Source organism: Balearica regulorum, chromosome 3 (assembly GCF_011004875.1).
Source record: "Balearica regulorum gibbericeps isolate bBalReg1 chromosome 3, bBalReg1.pri, whole genome shotgun sequence".
NCBI classification, from domain to species: domain Eukaryota; kingdom Metazoa; phylum Chordata; class Aves; order Gruiformes; family Gruidae; genus Balearica; species Balearica regulorum.
This window is the reverse complement of record NC_046186.1, coordinates 113,559,349-113,578,131: the sequence shown is the minus strand read 5'-3', so window position 1 is coordinate 113,578,131 and position 18,783 is coordinate 113,559,349. Positions and strand designations below refer to the sequence as shown.

General features: G+C 37.3%; 1 protein-coding gene across 6 annotated transcripts in view; it reads right to left on the bottom strand.

Moving 5' to 3' along the window:
- The window catches only part of SOS1 (SOS Ras/Rac guanine nucleotide exchange factor 1), a 52,249-nt gene that overhangs the window by 6,026 nt on the left and 27,440 nt on the right, over nucleotides 1-18,783 (bottom strand). For 5 of the 6 annotated variants that reach the window (XM_075749581.1, XM_075749580.1, XM_075749583.1 and 2 more), the window contains 9 exons: nucleotides 12,275-12,402; nucleotides 10,644-11,299; nucleotides 5,598-5,679; nucleotides 5,059-5,181; nucleotides 4,409-4,512; nucleotides 3,046-3,268; nucleotides 2,253-2,372; nucleotides 1,764-1,926; nucleotides 1,290-1,407 (listed from right to left, as the gene is read on the bottom strand). In XM_075749581.1, the coding sequence (XP_075605696.1) occupies nucleotides 1,290-1,407; nucleotides 1,764-1,926; nucleotides 2,253-2,372; nucleotides 3,046-3,268; nucleotides 4,409-4,512; nucleotides 5,059-5,181; nucleotides 5,598-5,679; nucleotides 10,644-11,299; nucleotides 12,275-12,402 (1,717 nt within the window). Of the gene's footprint in view, nucleotides 1-1,289; nucleotides 1,408-1,763; nucleotides 1,927-2,252; nucleotides 2,373-3,045; nucleotides 3,269-4,408; nucleotides 4,513-5,058; nucleotides 5,182-5,597; nucleotides 5,680-10,643; nucleotides 11,300-12,274; nucleotides 12,403-18,256; nucleotides 18,367-18,453; nucleotides 18,663-18,783 lie in introns of all 6 variants that reach the window. The other variant, XM_075749586.1, reaches the window with a different exon arrangement.

Genomic DNA, 18,783 nt, shown 5'->3' with positions numbered 1-18,783 from the left:
AGTCACATGACTGGAATACAAAGAATTCTTAAATATTTTAATTTGTGCACTCTAATTATTTAGAAAAATTCTCTGTTAGGGTCAATAAGAGAATTGTACCTTATTTTCCAATAAGGGCAACGATTTAAATATTTTAATATGCCTTTTCAAGAAAGCTGCGTTTTTGCATCAAAATCTCAAAGTCTATGCATCTTTCTATTTTTTAGGAAGCTTGTGCAGCTGAACACTTCTAGCATTTTGCAAGACAAGAGACACTGAACTCAAGTGCTTTCTCCCAACTGTTCTGCCTCAATTCAGCTCTACTCCATTAGAGACCCCAGCTAAGCTCCAAAAAAATATTTTCAGGTTTTAATCTTCTGTTCCACTCTCCACTACTGGCTTCATAATTGCATCAAATAATTTGAAGATTAGAAAGAAAAGAGCGCTCTCAAGTCCACAGATAATATATCTGGAACTATCATTATGACTCTTCTAAGTATAACTTGAGAGAAATAACTGAAGCTATTCACGTGTGATCCTGCTAACCTCTACTCATCTCTGAAGCAGGACAGAAGGTTTCTTAGTTGATCTTATCTTTGCAGCACTCTGGAGTATATCTTTCCCCAATCTGTAAAAGGCCAAAAAAGCCATCAACACTATTTTCTTTCAGTTTTGGCCTGAAGACTTTGCTGGACAAGTGCAATGTCCAGAGTTCGAATTGATATGCAGCAAACATCCAAGAAGCTTGCTAAAGAGCAGGAATGCCATGTGCTTAACTTCACAATTCGCTCAACGGCAGAAATTCCAAGCAATCTACTTGAAAGAACTGTTAAGTCTGATGATAAAGAGGCATCCTTCCCAAACTCCATTTTTATAGAAATAAGACTTTTTAATAGAAATAAGACTCTAGTTACAAGACACTATAAAAATTAAAACTCTAGTTTTATTTCTTGATGGGGAAAGGGGTCCTTCTTCCTCTACTAGTCAACGGCAATAATATTTCTAATGTGACCACGTTCCATTTAAGGCGTTTATGATCATGACACAGCTCAAACCACATTCAAAGTAAATATGAGTAAATAAGACATTACAGATATACTTATTTTTACTGCAAATAACATCTGCAATTAATAGTCACTTTAATTTTTCTTTCACATATATGCAATTAATGTATGGGCACCTGAAATTCAAACCCAACTGTCCTGTTAAAACTGACTTCTCACTGTTGTTCATACTCTGTTTAGTGCCCTAGCTCAATACTTTGCAAATATTTATGCATGATACAGCTCATTCATACCAAACGTACTTACCAAAGAAAGGCACGCAAGGAGGATTAATGGACCTGAGTTTTGCCAAGTATTTCTTGTAATGATCCTCACTCAGCTCATAAGCTTCTTCTAAAATCTTTTTCTGGCGACTTGGAATTTGCTAAAAAGAGAGATGAAATGGGTTGTTTGGAAAGACAGGGTAAAGGTGTAGCCTGGCAACAATACTGAGAGTAACAGTCTCCCACTGATATTTAATTCAGTGGCCATGAGGACAGTGCCTCACTATCTCAGGATCTTGCCTCCTTTTTCTGCCTTTCTTAGGTGAGGATTGATTTCTTGCTTCTGAAACCAAGAAAATAACCCTCTCTATTACATCATGATTGATTCAGGTTTTGGGGGATTTACCTTCCTTGCTCCTTCTCTGAAGGACATGCTTACTGAACAGACAGGTATTTAGCGTAGCTAAGGTGCACTGCATTACACTTCGAACCGAAAATGGAAAACATTTCACTGTACCTCAAATGTGTGATCCAACCTATACACTGCTGCGGAGTTCATAGCACTGACAATCTCAAGGACACCATTAAAGTTGTTTAGCTCTTGAAAAACTTGCAGGATCTCAATTATTCGGCTCACTACAATTACTCTTTCCTCTAGGTTTTCTGTTTCTACAATGCATCTAAATACACAAGAACATTTGATTTTGTATTAAAGCATTGATGAGTTTTCCAAAATCAAATATTAAGTCGTAACACAAACAAATATGAAAAGTTTATCAAATTACTTGACACAGTTTTGAAAATGTTTAGAGAATAAACATTTGAAAATATTCTAAGAATGAAAAGCTGAGACCATTATGGTAAAATTCTCACAGGGACTAGTTGTAGCATCTAAATACAACTTAAAACTGGAATTCTCCCAGAACAGAATTTTTCCCAGTATACTTCTGAATGGACTGTAAATGTCCAGAAATGGAGTAGCTGCAGATTCAGGAAAGTCACTTACTTTTCAAACCACAGAGTGAGGTTAGTTGTATGCCTTATCATTTTGAGAAGGTTGGGAGAATTAATTTCTTTATCTTCCTTTGTCCACACACTTCCAACTAGTTCAGATGGTTGCACAGCTCTAGAAAAGTAGATGCATGTATCAAAAAATGTAATTAAAAGCAGGAAAAAAGATACTGTTTTCCCAAAACGTCTTTATTTCCAGTGAATTTGGAATTAATATTTGGAAATAAATTCTTAAGATATCACTTCCATAATGTTAGGCTCCCCACATGACTAAGTGATTGGTATTTCTATGCTGCTTTTTTAGTGTGTAAACATTTCTTAATTTATGTGACTATTAACCACCTCTGTTCATCTAAATGAAGAAAGAAGTCTACATCTCATTCACCATAATAAATTGTGAGTTTCCAATTTCCAACGCCTGAACAACCTCTCACAGACAGCTGGTGAGATGTGACATGGTCCACAATTTGCTTCACAAACTAGGATACGAAGAAAACTGATTTAATTAACCTTCATACTTCTCAAAGGTTGAGCTACTCAGAAAATATCAAGAGAAACCTGCAGCACAATGCAATTAACATCAGTCACATGTACTGCATGTTAACTTGGGAAGGATAAAACAAATCCTGGGGTTTAGAATTTTTTTCTGAAAAAATAGCAATTAATATACAGCATTGGTAAAGTCCCTTGACCTACCGTGGGGCTTCACAGCAGGGGCCCGCAGAAACAATTTCATGCTGGAGAATATTTTGGTTTGTGTCATGTGTTTTTCAATGGAGGAAAGTTACCTGTAAAAATCTGACTCAAGTAAAGTGAGCTGCCGAGCAATTTCTATTGGATGCAAAGTGAGCAAGTCAAAAGTCTCTGTGTGTCCTGGTTTGCTTATGTGCCATTCAATCGCCGGAGGTGGGCTCTCAAAAGTAATGTTGTGACTTGGCCCAATGGCTTGTGCCTGCTTTTTCCGGTTTATTATCTTTGTGATCGATTCAACCCATTTCTTCATCGCTTTGCCTGGCACACAAAGAGAAAATTACTATTTAGTTACTCTTAATATTGTTTTACCAAAGAGGTCAGTATAATCTAGAAATCTTTGAATTTAAACCCAAACCTAATAAATTAAAGCAATCGTATATTTTTTAGACGTGCATAAGTGGTGTTCTCTCACAAGTCTCAAAGCATCTGAACATCTAAAGAAGAATTCCTCAACAGCCAATGCTGAGCAGGCAAAGTTTGGCCAAGCACAATTCAGAACATCCAAATTAGGCCCCTGCTCCAAATCATTTTCCTTTCTTTTCTGACTTTACAATGAGTTTATGGGAACTACAGAAGTGCCTTTTGGGCAAAAGAAGGTTAAACACCCTGAACTTTATACTTTGGGCAAGAGTACATGCTTACCTCATACAACATACAAGGGCAAAATAATGAACAGGGAGAACCTTCTCCTCCTACTGCATTTAACATCAAAGCTCAGAATAAAACCTGAAGGCCAAATGCCTGTTTAGCTCTACACCGTAAGAATTTCATGCATGATATGGCAAGACCATTGAAAATTTACCAGTAATCCACATTAAACTAGCTGGTTCATTCTCCCCTTCTTTTTAATTGCTAAATAACCATTAAATGCTTCTCTAACATAGTATTTCCCTACAAACAGCTCCTCTAGCTGTCTCAGTTTTTCTCACAAGAGAACAGGAAAGATCTATACAATCACAACTGGAAGGTGTCCTACAGGTCTAATTGTAGGACATTAATCCAGCATTGTGAAATAGCTGGAAAACCCTTGCTTCAAAGAAATAATGGCTTCCACCATCAAACTTTTGTAAAAATTACCCCTGTGTATAGTTTAAGAAGACAATCAAAGCAATTAATTCTGCTCTGATCATTACTCAGTTGTTATTATTTTGCATTATTTCAGTCCCTTTATAACAAAACCAATACTTATTTATCAGGATGTAACCAACATTCTTTCCTCTGATCAGGGGCCAGACTTTGAATAATATTTTTTTTTTTTTTAATTAAGGTTTATTTTATGTTCTTTGTGTATTATTTAATAAGCAGTCAATCCTGTTTATCTGCTCAGCGAAAGGAAAAGTGATCCCATCCCATACCTTTGAAAAGGGATGCTTTTAAACGTAAAGAAACCGTAAGTACCTCTTACTGTTCCAATGAATTCTTCCAAACGTTGCAGAAGATCAGCATCTCTTTCAAAGTCATAGAAGTGGTGTTCTACCCAGTGCCGACACACATTTAATACTCTGCAAAAGTAGAGGGTAAGTAAGCGCTCTACAACACAGTCTATCTTCACGTCTAGCATTTCAAGGTGAGGGCTCGTAGGAATATCACAATCAGCAGACCAGATGCAATTCTACTGTGTGCATTTCACCATCAACCAGCTATAAGCATTTTTCTACTTTAAATTTAAAGAAGTCAGGGTAATGCTGTTGTTCATAAAAAGAACTTTATCTAAAATGTTCTCTGCTTACATCTTTGTGGCATGCATGCTGTATAGCCTTGCAGAAACATGGATTAAAAAGAAAGGCTAGTGTAAGAAACTAATTTGCACACTAATTTAAGTCTAAAAACTCAGCACAAGCCTTTCCCAAGGCCTTTCATGCCATGAATTCAAATTGCCACCAGGTTTTCAAATAGTAGGGTCAAAATGGCTGACTGCCCATACATGCTCTCCATCAAAGCATCTACAAGAAAGGCTGCTGGTATCACAAAGAGCCATCGCATCCAAAAGATGGTACTTCAAAAGACTTAAAGGAAGTCAGTTTGGGTCACATTGATGCAATACTCACCGTAGCTGCACAGGCTGAATGTATTCTTTTCTAAATCTTTTTAACTCTGCGCTAAGAGGCTGGTCTCCATTCTCCATAGCAATACGATCAGCTTCTGTTGGCTCAGGCTCTGGAATTTCAAATCTAGCACAGAAGATGGGTATAAGTACTAGGCTCCTATTACACTAATCTTGCTCACAGATAAAATGCACAAATAAAATGTTGATTAAAGATAGCTCAAAATTCAGAACGTTTCCACAGGCCAGAATCTTATGTCTTGGTAAGCACATAGGAAGATTAGCTAAATTCAATAATAATACAGATTTCAAAGACAAAACCTTGGGATGCTGGAAGCTACTGGAGCTACCCGAACAATCCTAAAGCTTCTGGATGTAACTTGCACATTTTACTTGCAATCCTTGAATTTGACAACTTTTAAAAAAGTGTTTGAAGTGAATCAAAACCAACTGCAAAACAAGAATCTTACAAACTTTACTCCAAGTAAAAATAAAAAAAAAAATTTGCACTTCATATGAACAATATTTTTAACAGCAGCATACCTTTCTATTAGCAGACTCAGCAACTCTTGAGGTTTACAGAAGGATCTATATGTTGTGAGAAAAGTCCGAACAAAGTTGGGATCTAAGATAAAGAATAATTTTATGCTCATATCAGCAATTACCTGATTTTTTTTTTATATATACTTTAAAATAACTTTAAGTATCTTTTAAAATTAAGGATGTCAACCTATCAATTTACAAAGAAGATGATGCAATCCAAAATTACTCTGGTAACAATTCAGAACCTCTTAAAACAGCAATACAAAGGAGAGTACAAAACGAATTTTTGTTCTGTTGAAAATTCAAAACAATGACTTTTTTCTTTCCCTTCAATTATTAAAAGACTGGATTCCCCTTCAACAACTTTGAAAATAATAAATAGATTATTTTATTTATGAGCCATACAGTAAACTTTGGTTTTGACAATGATCAGGACAAAATAGCTCAAAAGACACAGCATGTAACCTTGCATTGGATAGAAGTGGCCTCTTCAAGGGGAGAATGTTTTCCCTAAACTAGTACAACTGATAACCAGTCATGGTTAAGGCAGGCTAGATATTTTTTCAGCTGACAGCTATACTTTGAGGTAATATTTAATTTCAAGAAAATCAACAGATTTCATTTAAATTGACTAATTACATATCAGTTAATTTAAAATATTCAAATGTGTTTTAAAAACAAGCAAGTATTCAAAACAGAAAACCAAAGTGTCTCCCTTAATTACAAAAGCAAAACCATTTGTTTTCAAGCATGAGGAAATGCAGTGACAACATGCTGGCACTGGACAGAGCTTACTAGAAACAAAGTTAACATTGTGATCACTGAACAAAATTAGTGAGCAGGTTGCAATGGCTCTGCATATTAAATCCATACACAGATTTTAAAAACAAACCCCAACTGGTAATTTTTCTAAGTTTTTTCTAATTTCGGAATGGTTGAAGAGGAGCGCACAGGACTTGAAGCAGGAGTTCATACGGGCTGTAATGAAGAAAAACCGCCTGCATTATTTGACCTAACATTACATTAAGCCATTAGACTTGTTTCCTGGAATATGGGTTTTTAAGAGCTTTTTAAAAATCCTACTAAACTATTTACCAGGATCTTGTCCATTTGAATCAATGTTTACCTTTCTTAGATTCTACTAAGCTCTTCATTTGGGCAACAGTTTACTGTAATGTGTCGCACAGATCAACCATGTATTGTGTAACACAGTACTTCCTCGTATTTCTGTTGAACGCTAATTCCTATTTCTTAAACAATTGGCTATTCTGCTTTACCATCTCTATGTCCTTCATTACTCCATTTTTCTTATTATGACACCTCTCCCACCTCCTTGAAACTGTACACTTGAAAATCCTTTTCAAAGGCAAAACTCCAAATCCCTTTGCATGAAGAATGTCATCCCTGTCCCCATCATGAAAATACACAATTTTTGTCCTAAAAAACAAGTATAGAAGTAAGCACAGTAACTCACGTTTTCACAGCTTGCATTCTGTACACAGCACCCACCCTAAATAGATTTTGTCTGCATGAAAAGGAAAGCCTCCCTAGCAGTTAACATTTTCAGATCACAGCAAGCTCTGAGTCATAGCTATTGTTATTTACAGGTAGGGTCAGTGTTTAAATCCACAATACATATTGAATTTAAAATTCAGTACATCAGAAATTCAAACCTAACATTGTTATCTTACTAGCAAAATCTGCAACTCAAAATAGTGTACAATATATGAGCATTAAAAAAAATACAGACAACACTAGTCAGTCAGGATGTCTGCTCATGTGATAATTCTCTCTTCAATACAGCCAATTTGAAAGCTAAAAAAGAACAATAACTTGTTCTACAAGGATTTATAAATAATCACCCTTGAATTCCTTAAGAAAGGAAACGGACACTATGATGACGCACAAGCACTCTTAACATATCAAAGCTTTAAAAATAGAAGAGCACTGCCCTATAGATAAAAAAAATTGCCACAACTTTCAAATCTCAGTACCACCTAACCCAGCTGCTCTTAAACAAGAATCAGACAAAGGAGGAGATAATGAATGCAAAAACACATTAAAACAAATAAACCCCATCAGAATATGCAAATAGGGTCGGAACCTGAATTTCTAATTGAAGGGCAGCTTCTCTCACGTAAAATATATGGAAAGCTGCTTTTGCAGAGATTTCTCCCTGTTTTGTTGCTCCACTGCAGGATGGTTTGGACAGTCTGCCATACTTTGCAGCCAGGTGGCCGTCACAGCTGTCTCCCTGTCCTACTCTTGCAGTGGCTGGATGCCTCCTACCCCTGGCAGCACTGCTTCGTTAGAGCTAGGCTACCGGGCTGTCCCCGTTCCACAGCAAAACAAACATTTCAGCTGATAAGCTGGTTCGTGCATTGTTAGGGAAGTGAGGGAAGAAAACCAAAAGGTCCAACATCCATATCTACAAATGAGATGGACATGCGTGTATCTTCACAGACAACAAAAAAGTTGAGACCTGATTTCACTACCATGTGAACACAGTCCATGCTCTTCAGCTACTTGCAACAAACTGGTAGCATCTCTGCAATTATATCTGTAATTATTCCTTAGAGTATTTGACCTACAGAGATAAAAACCTAGAGAAGAGTCACAGCTATGGTAAACACTGTCTTTAGACTATCAGATCAAGGGCTGCCATATCCAGCAGTGACACTGTATTTGAGAAAAGTTGCCTCAGAAAAGTAAGGGCTTGCTATTCTGGCATATGAAAATAAAGTCAATAAATTATTTTAAGATTACAATCACGCATACACAATCCTATGTGGGGCACAGAAAGCATTTCTACAGTCTGTAGCTGTTTGGCTAGATAATCACCAGAGTACTCATCTTCCCATGTCTGGAAGCGAAACAGAAGCCTTCAACTCAGTTGATACATGTACAAAAGAAGAGCTAAAGGGTTACTATGGAAAGTTGCTGCCCTACTCACTGCATCTTATAAAATGCAACAAAACATTGAAAGATTTACATAGTAAATGGACCTTGTTTCCTATACAATAGAGCATTTTTGGCTGAGTCACTATATCTTTCATTTCTTTGTTCCCCTGGAAAAGATAAACTGGTTAGAACGATAACATTTTTCCTCATAGAAAACCACTTATAAAACAGAAGGCATAGAATGAAAGCGAAGGGTGTTGAGAAATGACATGCAACCTAGCAATTCAGCATCAGGTCCACGTATGTTGCACTAAGATCTGTATGGCTACAAAGACAGGCTAAATACATCACAAGACACCATTTCTATTATTTTGGTCAAAGTCTTTCAGCCTGTATCACAGTACCCATGTTCTCAGTTTAGTCATACAATAGTTTGCTCAATGTCACACATACCTACAACATTAGGCTTCAAGCAACATACTTAAATCTTTATCAAATTGAGGCTGTTACCAGCAGGGAATTAAATGACTGTGGACAAAGGTAGATCCAATCAATTGATCTGAATTCTTCCTTGATGTCCTATGTGCTAGAAAGGCCAAAAAAACCATGCAGATGCAAAAAAAAAAAACAAACCAAAAAACACCCCAATAATACAAAAGACATATTTCAACAAGCTACATATTCCTTAAAATCAGACCTTTCTGTTTTATGGAACTGGACAATGTAGTTTGTGGCTCCCTGGACAAAGGCAATGTGTGGAGAGCACTGCTGGCACCTGGAGCAACACCAAGGATACAGCACCCATGTCCCAGCATGTATGGAAAGGGCAATTGTCAACGGTGCACAAATTAGCCAAAGCAAATGTTCACAAGGGCACTAATGAAGTACTATTTTTGCTAATTCTCTGCCAAATACAATGCTAGCTTTTTTAAAAAAAAAGTGTCTTCCTTTCTCTATGGCTGAATTGTTTTAACTTCCAAAACCATAAAATTATGTCATAAATCATGCCTGTAAAATTCAAAGCCAAGAGCTAAAAAGTTTATAAAGTTGTAAGATAATGAAGACAGGCACAAAAATGCCAGCACAATAGTGCATTTGGGTTTCTAATAAATGTTAGGAAAGCTCAACTGAAGGAAATGTGGAGAAGAGCAATAGAAGTAATGGAGTAAACAGACGTATTTACAAGCATTTTAAAAATAAACAAAATTGCCAAACTACATTAATTATATTCTGCTCAGTCCCCGCTTCTTCCAAACAAATACTCCTGGTCTACGCAGGGTATGCAGGACTGAACTACAGAAAAACAATTTAGGAAATAAGAGAAGAAAGAAAATCTACAGTTGAATATGAGAAGCACTAATACCAAGATGCATGAAGGTTTAGAACAACTGACATAGAGGTAGAATAAAAAAAAAACCAAACAAAAAAATCCAAACCCAAACCCCAAGCCCATGATTTTCAGCACAGCTTATGAAAATCCTGGGCAATTATCAAGAACAACTGAGGTTGGACTAGATGATCACATAAATGACTTCAATGTATCTTCAATGCAAAGAGAAACCTGAAGTCAGAATTCCTTAAATCAAATCCCCATTGAAATTCTGATTAAGGTGAAGTTCCGAGGCCAAATTATGCAAGTGACTGCTTCTAGCAAGCTGGTATTTGGTCCTTTCGTTACATGCCAGCATGGACACAGGTAATAGCTGACAGAGTACAACCCTTAACTGAAAACACTGGGTCCATAATTCTTTCCCACAATGCTGGCAGCTTCATGTGCCACCCAGCTTTGGAAGTCTGGAGGAAAGGCAACTCTTGTAGCCTGGGGCATACAGGAAAAAGTATTGTCCAGAGCTCAATTCTTGCAGGTCCCCACCCCCCCATCCCTTGCATGAGAATAACCTTATGCACATGCATATCCCACTATGTTCAGCCAAACAGGGTTCATATTTTTAACCGCTATAGCTACAGAGGGCCATATTTAGATCTCAAAAACCTTACCTCAAGAAGCATGTGAGAATATGTGCACTGCAAAGTATATTCACTTTCTACCCACTCTGTATATTTTGCTGCATGTATTTAACACTGAAAGAGAAGCATAAACTAGTCTCTACCTTGAGTTTTAGCTATATAAATAAAATGCCTCACCTGCATACATGTGGTAAGTCAGCCTCTCGATGAGCTTGACAACGGTTCCTGCCTTGATGATGGGGATTCCAGATTTGGGCTGCATATTTTCTTCAAACACAATATTCTCTTCAGAGTCAGGTTCTGCAAATCTATAAAGCTCAGGACTTGGAAATCTCATCTGCTCCTCTTTTTCTTCCTGCAACATTGTTACATCCAACATCCTTTCCAGCGTGCTTCTATATTGCAAAGATATCAATGCTGCCATCCAGTTGTTCTTCTCTTCAGCTGATTTAGCAGCAAAAATAACACTGTTCTCATCTTTTAAGATGATTTCAAAAGCATGTCTGTACTCATTAGTGTCATCTTTATCGTTGATTTGTACCTTCCGCATGAAGAACTTTTCTTTTAGCCGATATTCTGCGTTGCTAGCACCAGGAAGTCTTGGCTGGCCATGATTTGACTTACAGCAAATCATCAAGCCGTCAAACAGAAATATGTGTCTCTCGTGCTTTGCTCCTACACGCGTGAGTGTTCCTTCCATGATGAACTCGTTACAGCATTGTCCAATGTCTTTACCCTCCCAACCATCAATATTTTTCTGGATTTCATTCATTTTCTTAATTGCTAGCTGTTTCCCCTTCATCTGCTGAGTATAGAATCGGCATGCAGATTCACTTCAGTGACGGATGGGAGAAAGGCAGCCTATTAGTATACGTGTATTTGAAAACCACAACCACCACTAACAGCAAAAACACAAGATCATCTTTCAGAGTCGTGAGAATTCCACCAAAAATGCAATTTCAGCACTCAGTATGAGCATCATTGCAAGCCTTGACTAATGTTTCTTTTAAATACCTCATCTGATAACTTTTCTACTTATCTTCTACGCAATAAACGTTTTACCTAAACTCTGGCAATAAGAAGTAGGCTAAGCCGTTAGTGTTTCTTAAGCCTAACAAACCACTCATTTCCATAGCCGACAAACAATTTTAGGCTGCATTAATTTGAAAGAAGCACATTCAGAGAAAATAAGCTGTTAAATGCATTCATGTTCAAGCCTAAAGATTACACTTTGCAGCACAGAACTTGCTTGGCAAAGAAAACATTGAAACAATTTTAAGAACAAAGCAAAGTTTTAGCATGTTTAAATAACTGCACAAGTATTAGCATTAAATCAAACAGCAGATGGTATAATCCAAGAATTTGCTACAACAGTGCAACTAAGTACTAGTTATCTATGCATCTATTTCTATTATCCAGTGGTAATTTAATTAGCCATTGCACAAAAAAATCTTCAGATTAAGTAGTTTCAAATTCAAGACCATTCCCTTTGAATCACAGAAATGTACTTTTACAGTATTTTTAGGTGGATATTTATTATCTGAGCATAATTAACCCACAAATGCCATAACTTTCTACTTACCAGTGAATTCTCAGAACGTCTCAACTACCAGTACGCAAGGACACATAGAAATTAAAACGGTTTTAAAACAATAACAAATTATCTTGGCTTTGATGTCACTTCCTCTGAAAAAGCAGGCTTGTCACAAACTATTTTGTTCATTGTTTACTAAAAGAGGAAACTGGGAGCCCTGGATTTATAGCAAAGCATTAAGAGTAGAAAGCAGGAAAAATGGAAACATGTTTACCTAAGCCTTCGTTTTGCAAGACTTTTGGAGCATATCCGTTCCATACTGCTTTGAAGATTTAGTAGGGCAGTTATTGCTTGCTTTAAGCATTCTTTATCCTCTTCATCCTCACTTTTTTCTTCCAATTGCTGTGAACATTGAAATTCAAATACAAGAAGTGTTACAAGCATTTTGGTATGTGCAAATCCAGAAGTTTGACTTAGGAAGAAATCCAACCATCTGCCGATTTTGCATGCTCCTGCTTGTTATTAGTTAATGAAATAACCAGGTGCATTACTGACACAGGCAAGAGAGACAACTGTTTGCTAAGAGCTTAATCTCAGTAAAATGAGAGCAGCAGTCACTAGTCTCCAGATACAGACACACTCAGGCACACGTTATTTACCTCAAAAGTCGTTTGGTTTACCTTACATGTCCAAACAACAGAACCCACGAGAGATGTTAAATCTTAAGAGGAAGTGAGATCCCCATACATTCTACAGCACAAGATTAAATCTGTGGGATGTCTGTACACTTGCAATGCGTATAAACGCTTCTGGAACAGGCAAGCTTGACCAAAAGCTAAGCAAAACTCCATCATTGCAGTTATAAACAGAAGATTATGGAGGCTCTCACCTCACTACCAACAGTCTAATCAGTAATTCAGGTTGGGAGGGACCTTGGAGATTATCTTATCTCACCTCCAACTCAACTGCAGACCTAATGTAGATCAGGTTGCTTAGGGCCATATTGAGTTTTGAATTGCTCTCAGGATGGAGAGGCCACAACCTTTCTGGACAATCTGTTCCAATGTCTGAAATCCCCCATGGCGAAAACATTTTTCCCTAATAGCTTATTAGGATTTCCCTTATTGACTTTTCATAATGGAATATATGGAAGCACTATGCAGCTGCAAGAAGCATTTCTCTGTCTTCCCAACCCATCACACAGTCAAAGACAGCAGGAAGGTTTCCCTTCCTCCTTAGCGTCATTTTCTCCAGAATGACTAAGCCCATTTGCCCAGCTTCTCCTTCATCACATGCTCCATTCCTTGTGTCATCTTGACAAGCCCTTCCAGTGAGCTTATTTCAGTACACCAATGTCAACAGGAAGCCCAAGCTGGACATGGTTCTCCCAATGCAGCCTTGCCAGTAATGAACAGGTAGGCACTGGCACTTCCCTCAACCTCATGGCTACACACTTGCTAATAGAGCAATACAGGCCTTCGTTGCCACAAGGATGTTCTGCTGGCTTGTGTTCAGCTTCTTATCTACCAGGATTTTTGTTTTAAACCTTCATTTAAGCATTAAAATGTTTCACATTATAGTCACTGAAAAAAATTGCTGACTACAGCTTTGGCTTAGACATAAAACTGAGATAACAATTATTTACAGGATTATTAATAGACAAGTGTTTCAGACTATTACACACCAAGAACTGGCTCCACACAATTGAAACATTTGTTTTGACATGGTAACAGTGGCATGGACCAGAATGACACCCTTGGAAACAGTACAATTGCACTGTTTGCTTCCAGTGTGAAACCTAAGTATTGTCCTCCAAAATCCAACCGAATACAACATATTCATGTTTGACATTTGAATGGGTCATAGAATAGCATTATTTTTTTCCCTGACCAGAGTTAATAATTCAATGCAACAGCTGTCAATGCCAAAGACTACTCTACTTGTGTTTTCAGCCATAAGGATGACCACAAGCTTTATTCTAGGCAGCTTTGGTTGATGTAGTGTAATCTGTCATACTCTTGACCTAAGCAGCATTAGGCATGAGTGCCCAACTCATGGGACAACCACTGAAATAGGGCTGACAATGTACCATAACAGGCATTACTTCCCAAAAGGTTTCAGGGAGATTACGTCACTCCAAGATGGAAGAGGCTACCCTCATCACATTCCTTTACTCTCTAGATCTAACACAGAGGTATCATCTTCCTGTTGCTTCAGTTGTGCGGATCAAGCAAGGTTTAGAGAGGACATCAGACAAATGAGGCAGGTGTAGGACCACTGGCAGAAGTCCTGAAAGAAAGCTAAGAAAAACATGTAACGACCTCTAAGATTTTGCATCTTTCCTGCACAAGAGTTCAAAGGAGGCTCTTTGCCTTGTGCACTGCCTCTTTGTTAATGTCCATAAAAAGAGTATGGCTGGATTTCCTATCATCTCTGGATAGCTACCCTTCAACAACGGGCAAGATTGTTTTAGCCTAGTCTCCTTGAAAATAAGCCTTATTAGATCCTACAATATCGGGCCATTTGCTTTTAAGGGTACCATATGGTAAGGAGCAAAAGGCATGTAAAACACAGGACAAAATCAATGAAAATTAGGCTCAACATGCAACAAAGCTTATGAAATTATTTCCTTATTTTTAATACTGTCTATACAACCTAAATGCTCCAGTCAAACTAACAGAGATGCATGGTGCCTAGCACAAGACAGAACAAAAATGGCCTGTTTTTTTTTCCCCAAAAGAAGAAAGTTTTTTAAATTTGGAAAAATCTCAAGAGAAATCTGTGCAAGTATAGGCTAACGTGTGTAAGGGGAGTATTAAACCAAACAGAAAAATAAATCCCTATAAAGTAACATTTCCCTATCAGGATCCATTGCAAGTAACACATATTTCCAACTGTATATACAAACTAAATCAAAGTCCAGTGAGTGTAATTATGCTCCAGGTTTAACATTTAGAAATTAGTGTGTAGAAGTATGCATCTTCTTAAGTGTAAGACCAACACAAGCGACAAATGAGACAGCACCATGAACTACTATGAAGATATTTCTCTGCACACAGAAAAGGAATTTTAAAGTTTATATTCTAGCATCGTATAGTTACCATAAACTGCTATCAAGAACAGTCTTAGTCAGAACTGAGCTTAAATTACAGCAATGAATTTCATCTTACACTGCTCCCAGACAGTTTGGAAGACAAAGTTACGGAAAGTGAAATAGCATCAGTGGAAACACCCAAGTTTCTCTGCAAATCCCACCGATTCTTCTATAGCTGTGCAGTGCCCCCTAATGAACGAATCAGGTAGATGCCAAATAAAAGTGTGCTTTTTTGGGTGTGGATTTGTTTTATGGGTTTGTTTGGGGTTTTTTTTAAGATAAAGTGTCCTGTGAAGAATACTATATTATTATGGGAAGGAGATGCAGATTTCTGATTATCGGTATTATAGTCATTGTGGTTTTTAATAAACTTATGAGAAAATACTGGTTCAGAATGATTGTAATGACTCACAATACTATAGGCACAGCATCCTGGCCATTCAAGGAAAACAAACTTGGGAAATAGACTGCTACAGGAAGTTTCTAATTAAAAAAGTACTCCACGGTCTAGGCCACAAGCTCTAAAGAGGTAGAAAAAAGTGGAAGACAAGGTATTTTGTTCTACCTGTTGCATAACACAAGGATTAGATATTTATAAAACCAGGAAATTCCAAACAGATACAAAAGAAATCCTCCTCGTGCAGTGCAAAATGGACTACTATGGTAGTCCTTCTCTTATGCTGTCAGGGAAGCATCTATCTAGAAAATGACAGAAAATAATTTATACTTATGATGAGAATATGCAGATATAACAATACTAGTAGGTGTCACAGATATAAAACCTTGTATTTCAGGGCTTACATCACAATCTAGACTTCTGTTTTCCTAGAAGATTATTCTAAATCTAACCACTGAAATTTGTGAACTGCAGGTTCCCCAATTCATCTGGGAGGAGAGACAACACATCAGCTTCCATACACAAAAGACACAAGAGCATATGGGAGGCACAAAAACCACCATTGAATTTGCTTAACTTAAGCTTAACTGAAGATCACTTGATTGTAGGTGTTAACAATACTTACTGCCCCTCCAAACATTAATCCAAGAAGTTTAGTGCTTAAGTGGTCCCACGTTACAAGTGGAAGCTGCACACAGCCGTACTCAGAAGGAGCTCGATCAAGTGCTGCTTCAGAGAAACCTCTTCAAAAGCCACTACATAATTTCTTCAGATATCCTGAAGCCCACAGCAAGGCAAGGAAAGACTTGCACAGCAGGCAAAGCAAGCCTGATTTGTAGCGTGACCTAGCTATCTGCTCTGTAAAGAAATGCTATGTAAGCAATGTTCACGACAACTTGAAGTGTGCTGACACCAGTTACTCCAGTTTCTGTTCTAATGCCTCACCATTTTCTTTAACAGGTTTCTGAGAATGGGATCCTACCAACCGGCAATCCTGAGACAGGCTGTTTTATGATCAAGAATAAAAATGAACAGGGTTTCTCCTTTGACAAATGCAGGCAGACAGATCTGCTGGCACTTTGCCATAACACAATCCTGGAAGCTGCCTCAATAGCATTGAGCCACAGAAGAGTTTTTCTGACTTTTTCCAATTCCTCCAAATAATAATAAACAGCAGTATGCTGGGGAAAAAAGTGCTCTCGTATCCAGAAACTTTAATTTTTAGAAAGCACCAGGAAATCATCTGCAACAGCAGATGGTGACAACTGCAGGGAACGGCTTTAGACTTCCAGCATTTTCCAGAAGTGTATAAGGCACTTCACGCTTGAAGCCTAAAGGAAAGTCTATGTGCCATATTCCCAGACATATATACACAGCTTTAATGAACTGGAACTTCACAAGTAATTTTGTTTTCATATAAACAATCTTGAGCACAGTGCAATAAAAATATGCATATATTTATATAACTGTTTATTTAGATTTACATTACAGCAGGAGTGTTATTTGCATTGAGTGGAACAGAACTTAACATATTACCACAGTAATGGCAAAAACTTCTTCTCAACAAAGTTTAATTTTAAACTGAGAAGGCATAGTTTAAAAGTTACATTAAATCACAATCTTACATAAATACATCAAATATCAAACCTCAGATATCAGATAGTTACAAATTGCCTCCAGCATTCCCTTGGAAGTACATTTTAAAAGAGATTGCTAAAAAGCTCTCATCTTTTATTTCACATTAAGTTTTAACTTGCATAATGTAAAATATTGTCAGCCCACTGGGGAAGCATACTGTACAAGTAAAGCATTAAAACAGAAGAAAACAAGCAGCATTTCAACTTTCAGTACAAGCTTCCCAGTTCTTTCACAGCTTGACTATGTGACTTAAAATTAGATCTCAAAGATATGGGGAAATTTTAAGTACATCAAACTTCACCTGAGCCCAAAACAGTGAAACCACTCGGACTAAAGAAATATGTGAATTTAGGGAACTGATACTTTGATTACTCGATGTGGATGCTCTTATTTGGGGAAGGGGAGAATGAAATTAAAATAAATGTTTCAAAAATAAATTACACTACTCTTAAGTAAGTGCCATTTTTCAAGCCAGGATGGACACTGACAAAACGTCAGGAAGAGCTATTCAGAAATCTATAGCATACAGAAGTCTGTCAGTTGATATTCTACCAATTCAACAGTTCAAAGTTTTCCGTAATAGGTTTACATGTCCAATTTGCCACTAGCATTCCCATGAATGTGTATAGCCTGTCAAGAGACCATATTTCAGATTAGGTCTGCTCAAGTGCTACTGCAGCTTGCTAGGTATTTCAACTGGAGCCTGCTCAGCAGGCAAGAGCATATTTTTGCTCTCAGTTTCTGCAACAGGGAAGGGATTCGTGTTTGTGAGCAATTCTCATGGAGCTTACACAACATTTCCTTCATCAAGGAAGAGATACAAAAACAAAGCTTTGTTTTCAAGTGTGTTCCTTGATGTTCTCATAAAACTATTTCCTAAACATTCAGACTTTTTGTAGGGTATTAGCTGCCATATATACATTTTATATGCCCAGATTTCATTACTAGGGAAATGGCTACTTTGTTTACAGGAAGCCTCATCTTCTCAGAGTATGGGAAATCCATTTGCTCTATATTCTTTAAAAATACGAGTTTGTTGAGGGTTTTTTGGTTTATTTGTTTGGGGTTTATTGTTGTGTTGGGTTTTTTTGCATATGCTGATGTCTCTTCCACAGCAGACTCATTACCTTTCTGCAACAAATGTATAAGTTCACACAGATCCTTCCAGAGCCTTCAAGCTCTGAAATTCTCTTCTTTCTTACTGTCACTTTGGTTTGTCTCGTCATTATTAGTAGACCTGCAGAATACATTAGAAATTTAAAATTCATAATTAAGTTGATAACATTTAGTTAGATTAGTATTTGAAATATCGCAAAGTATTTACCTATGTGCTTCCACACTTGTAAATGAGGTCTTCCATTTTCTTCCCCACATTTTCCATCATAGTAAAGACAATTCAATTTGAAAACATCTTCCCTTTCTCTTTTGTAATTCCAAAATGGATTAAAAACCACTTTGACTGCTTCAACAGAATTCAAGTCTGATCTTTGCCAGCCAAGTTTGCAAGGCCATAAACTCAACTGGATGGCATCTCTATATTTGGATAGAAATGCATGAATTTTTGAACGGTGTGTAAGATGAACTCACAATTTCAGAGATCATTCTGGGAAGCAACAGTAGAACCCTGTTGATTTTAAGAGGAACCCTGCTACTT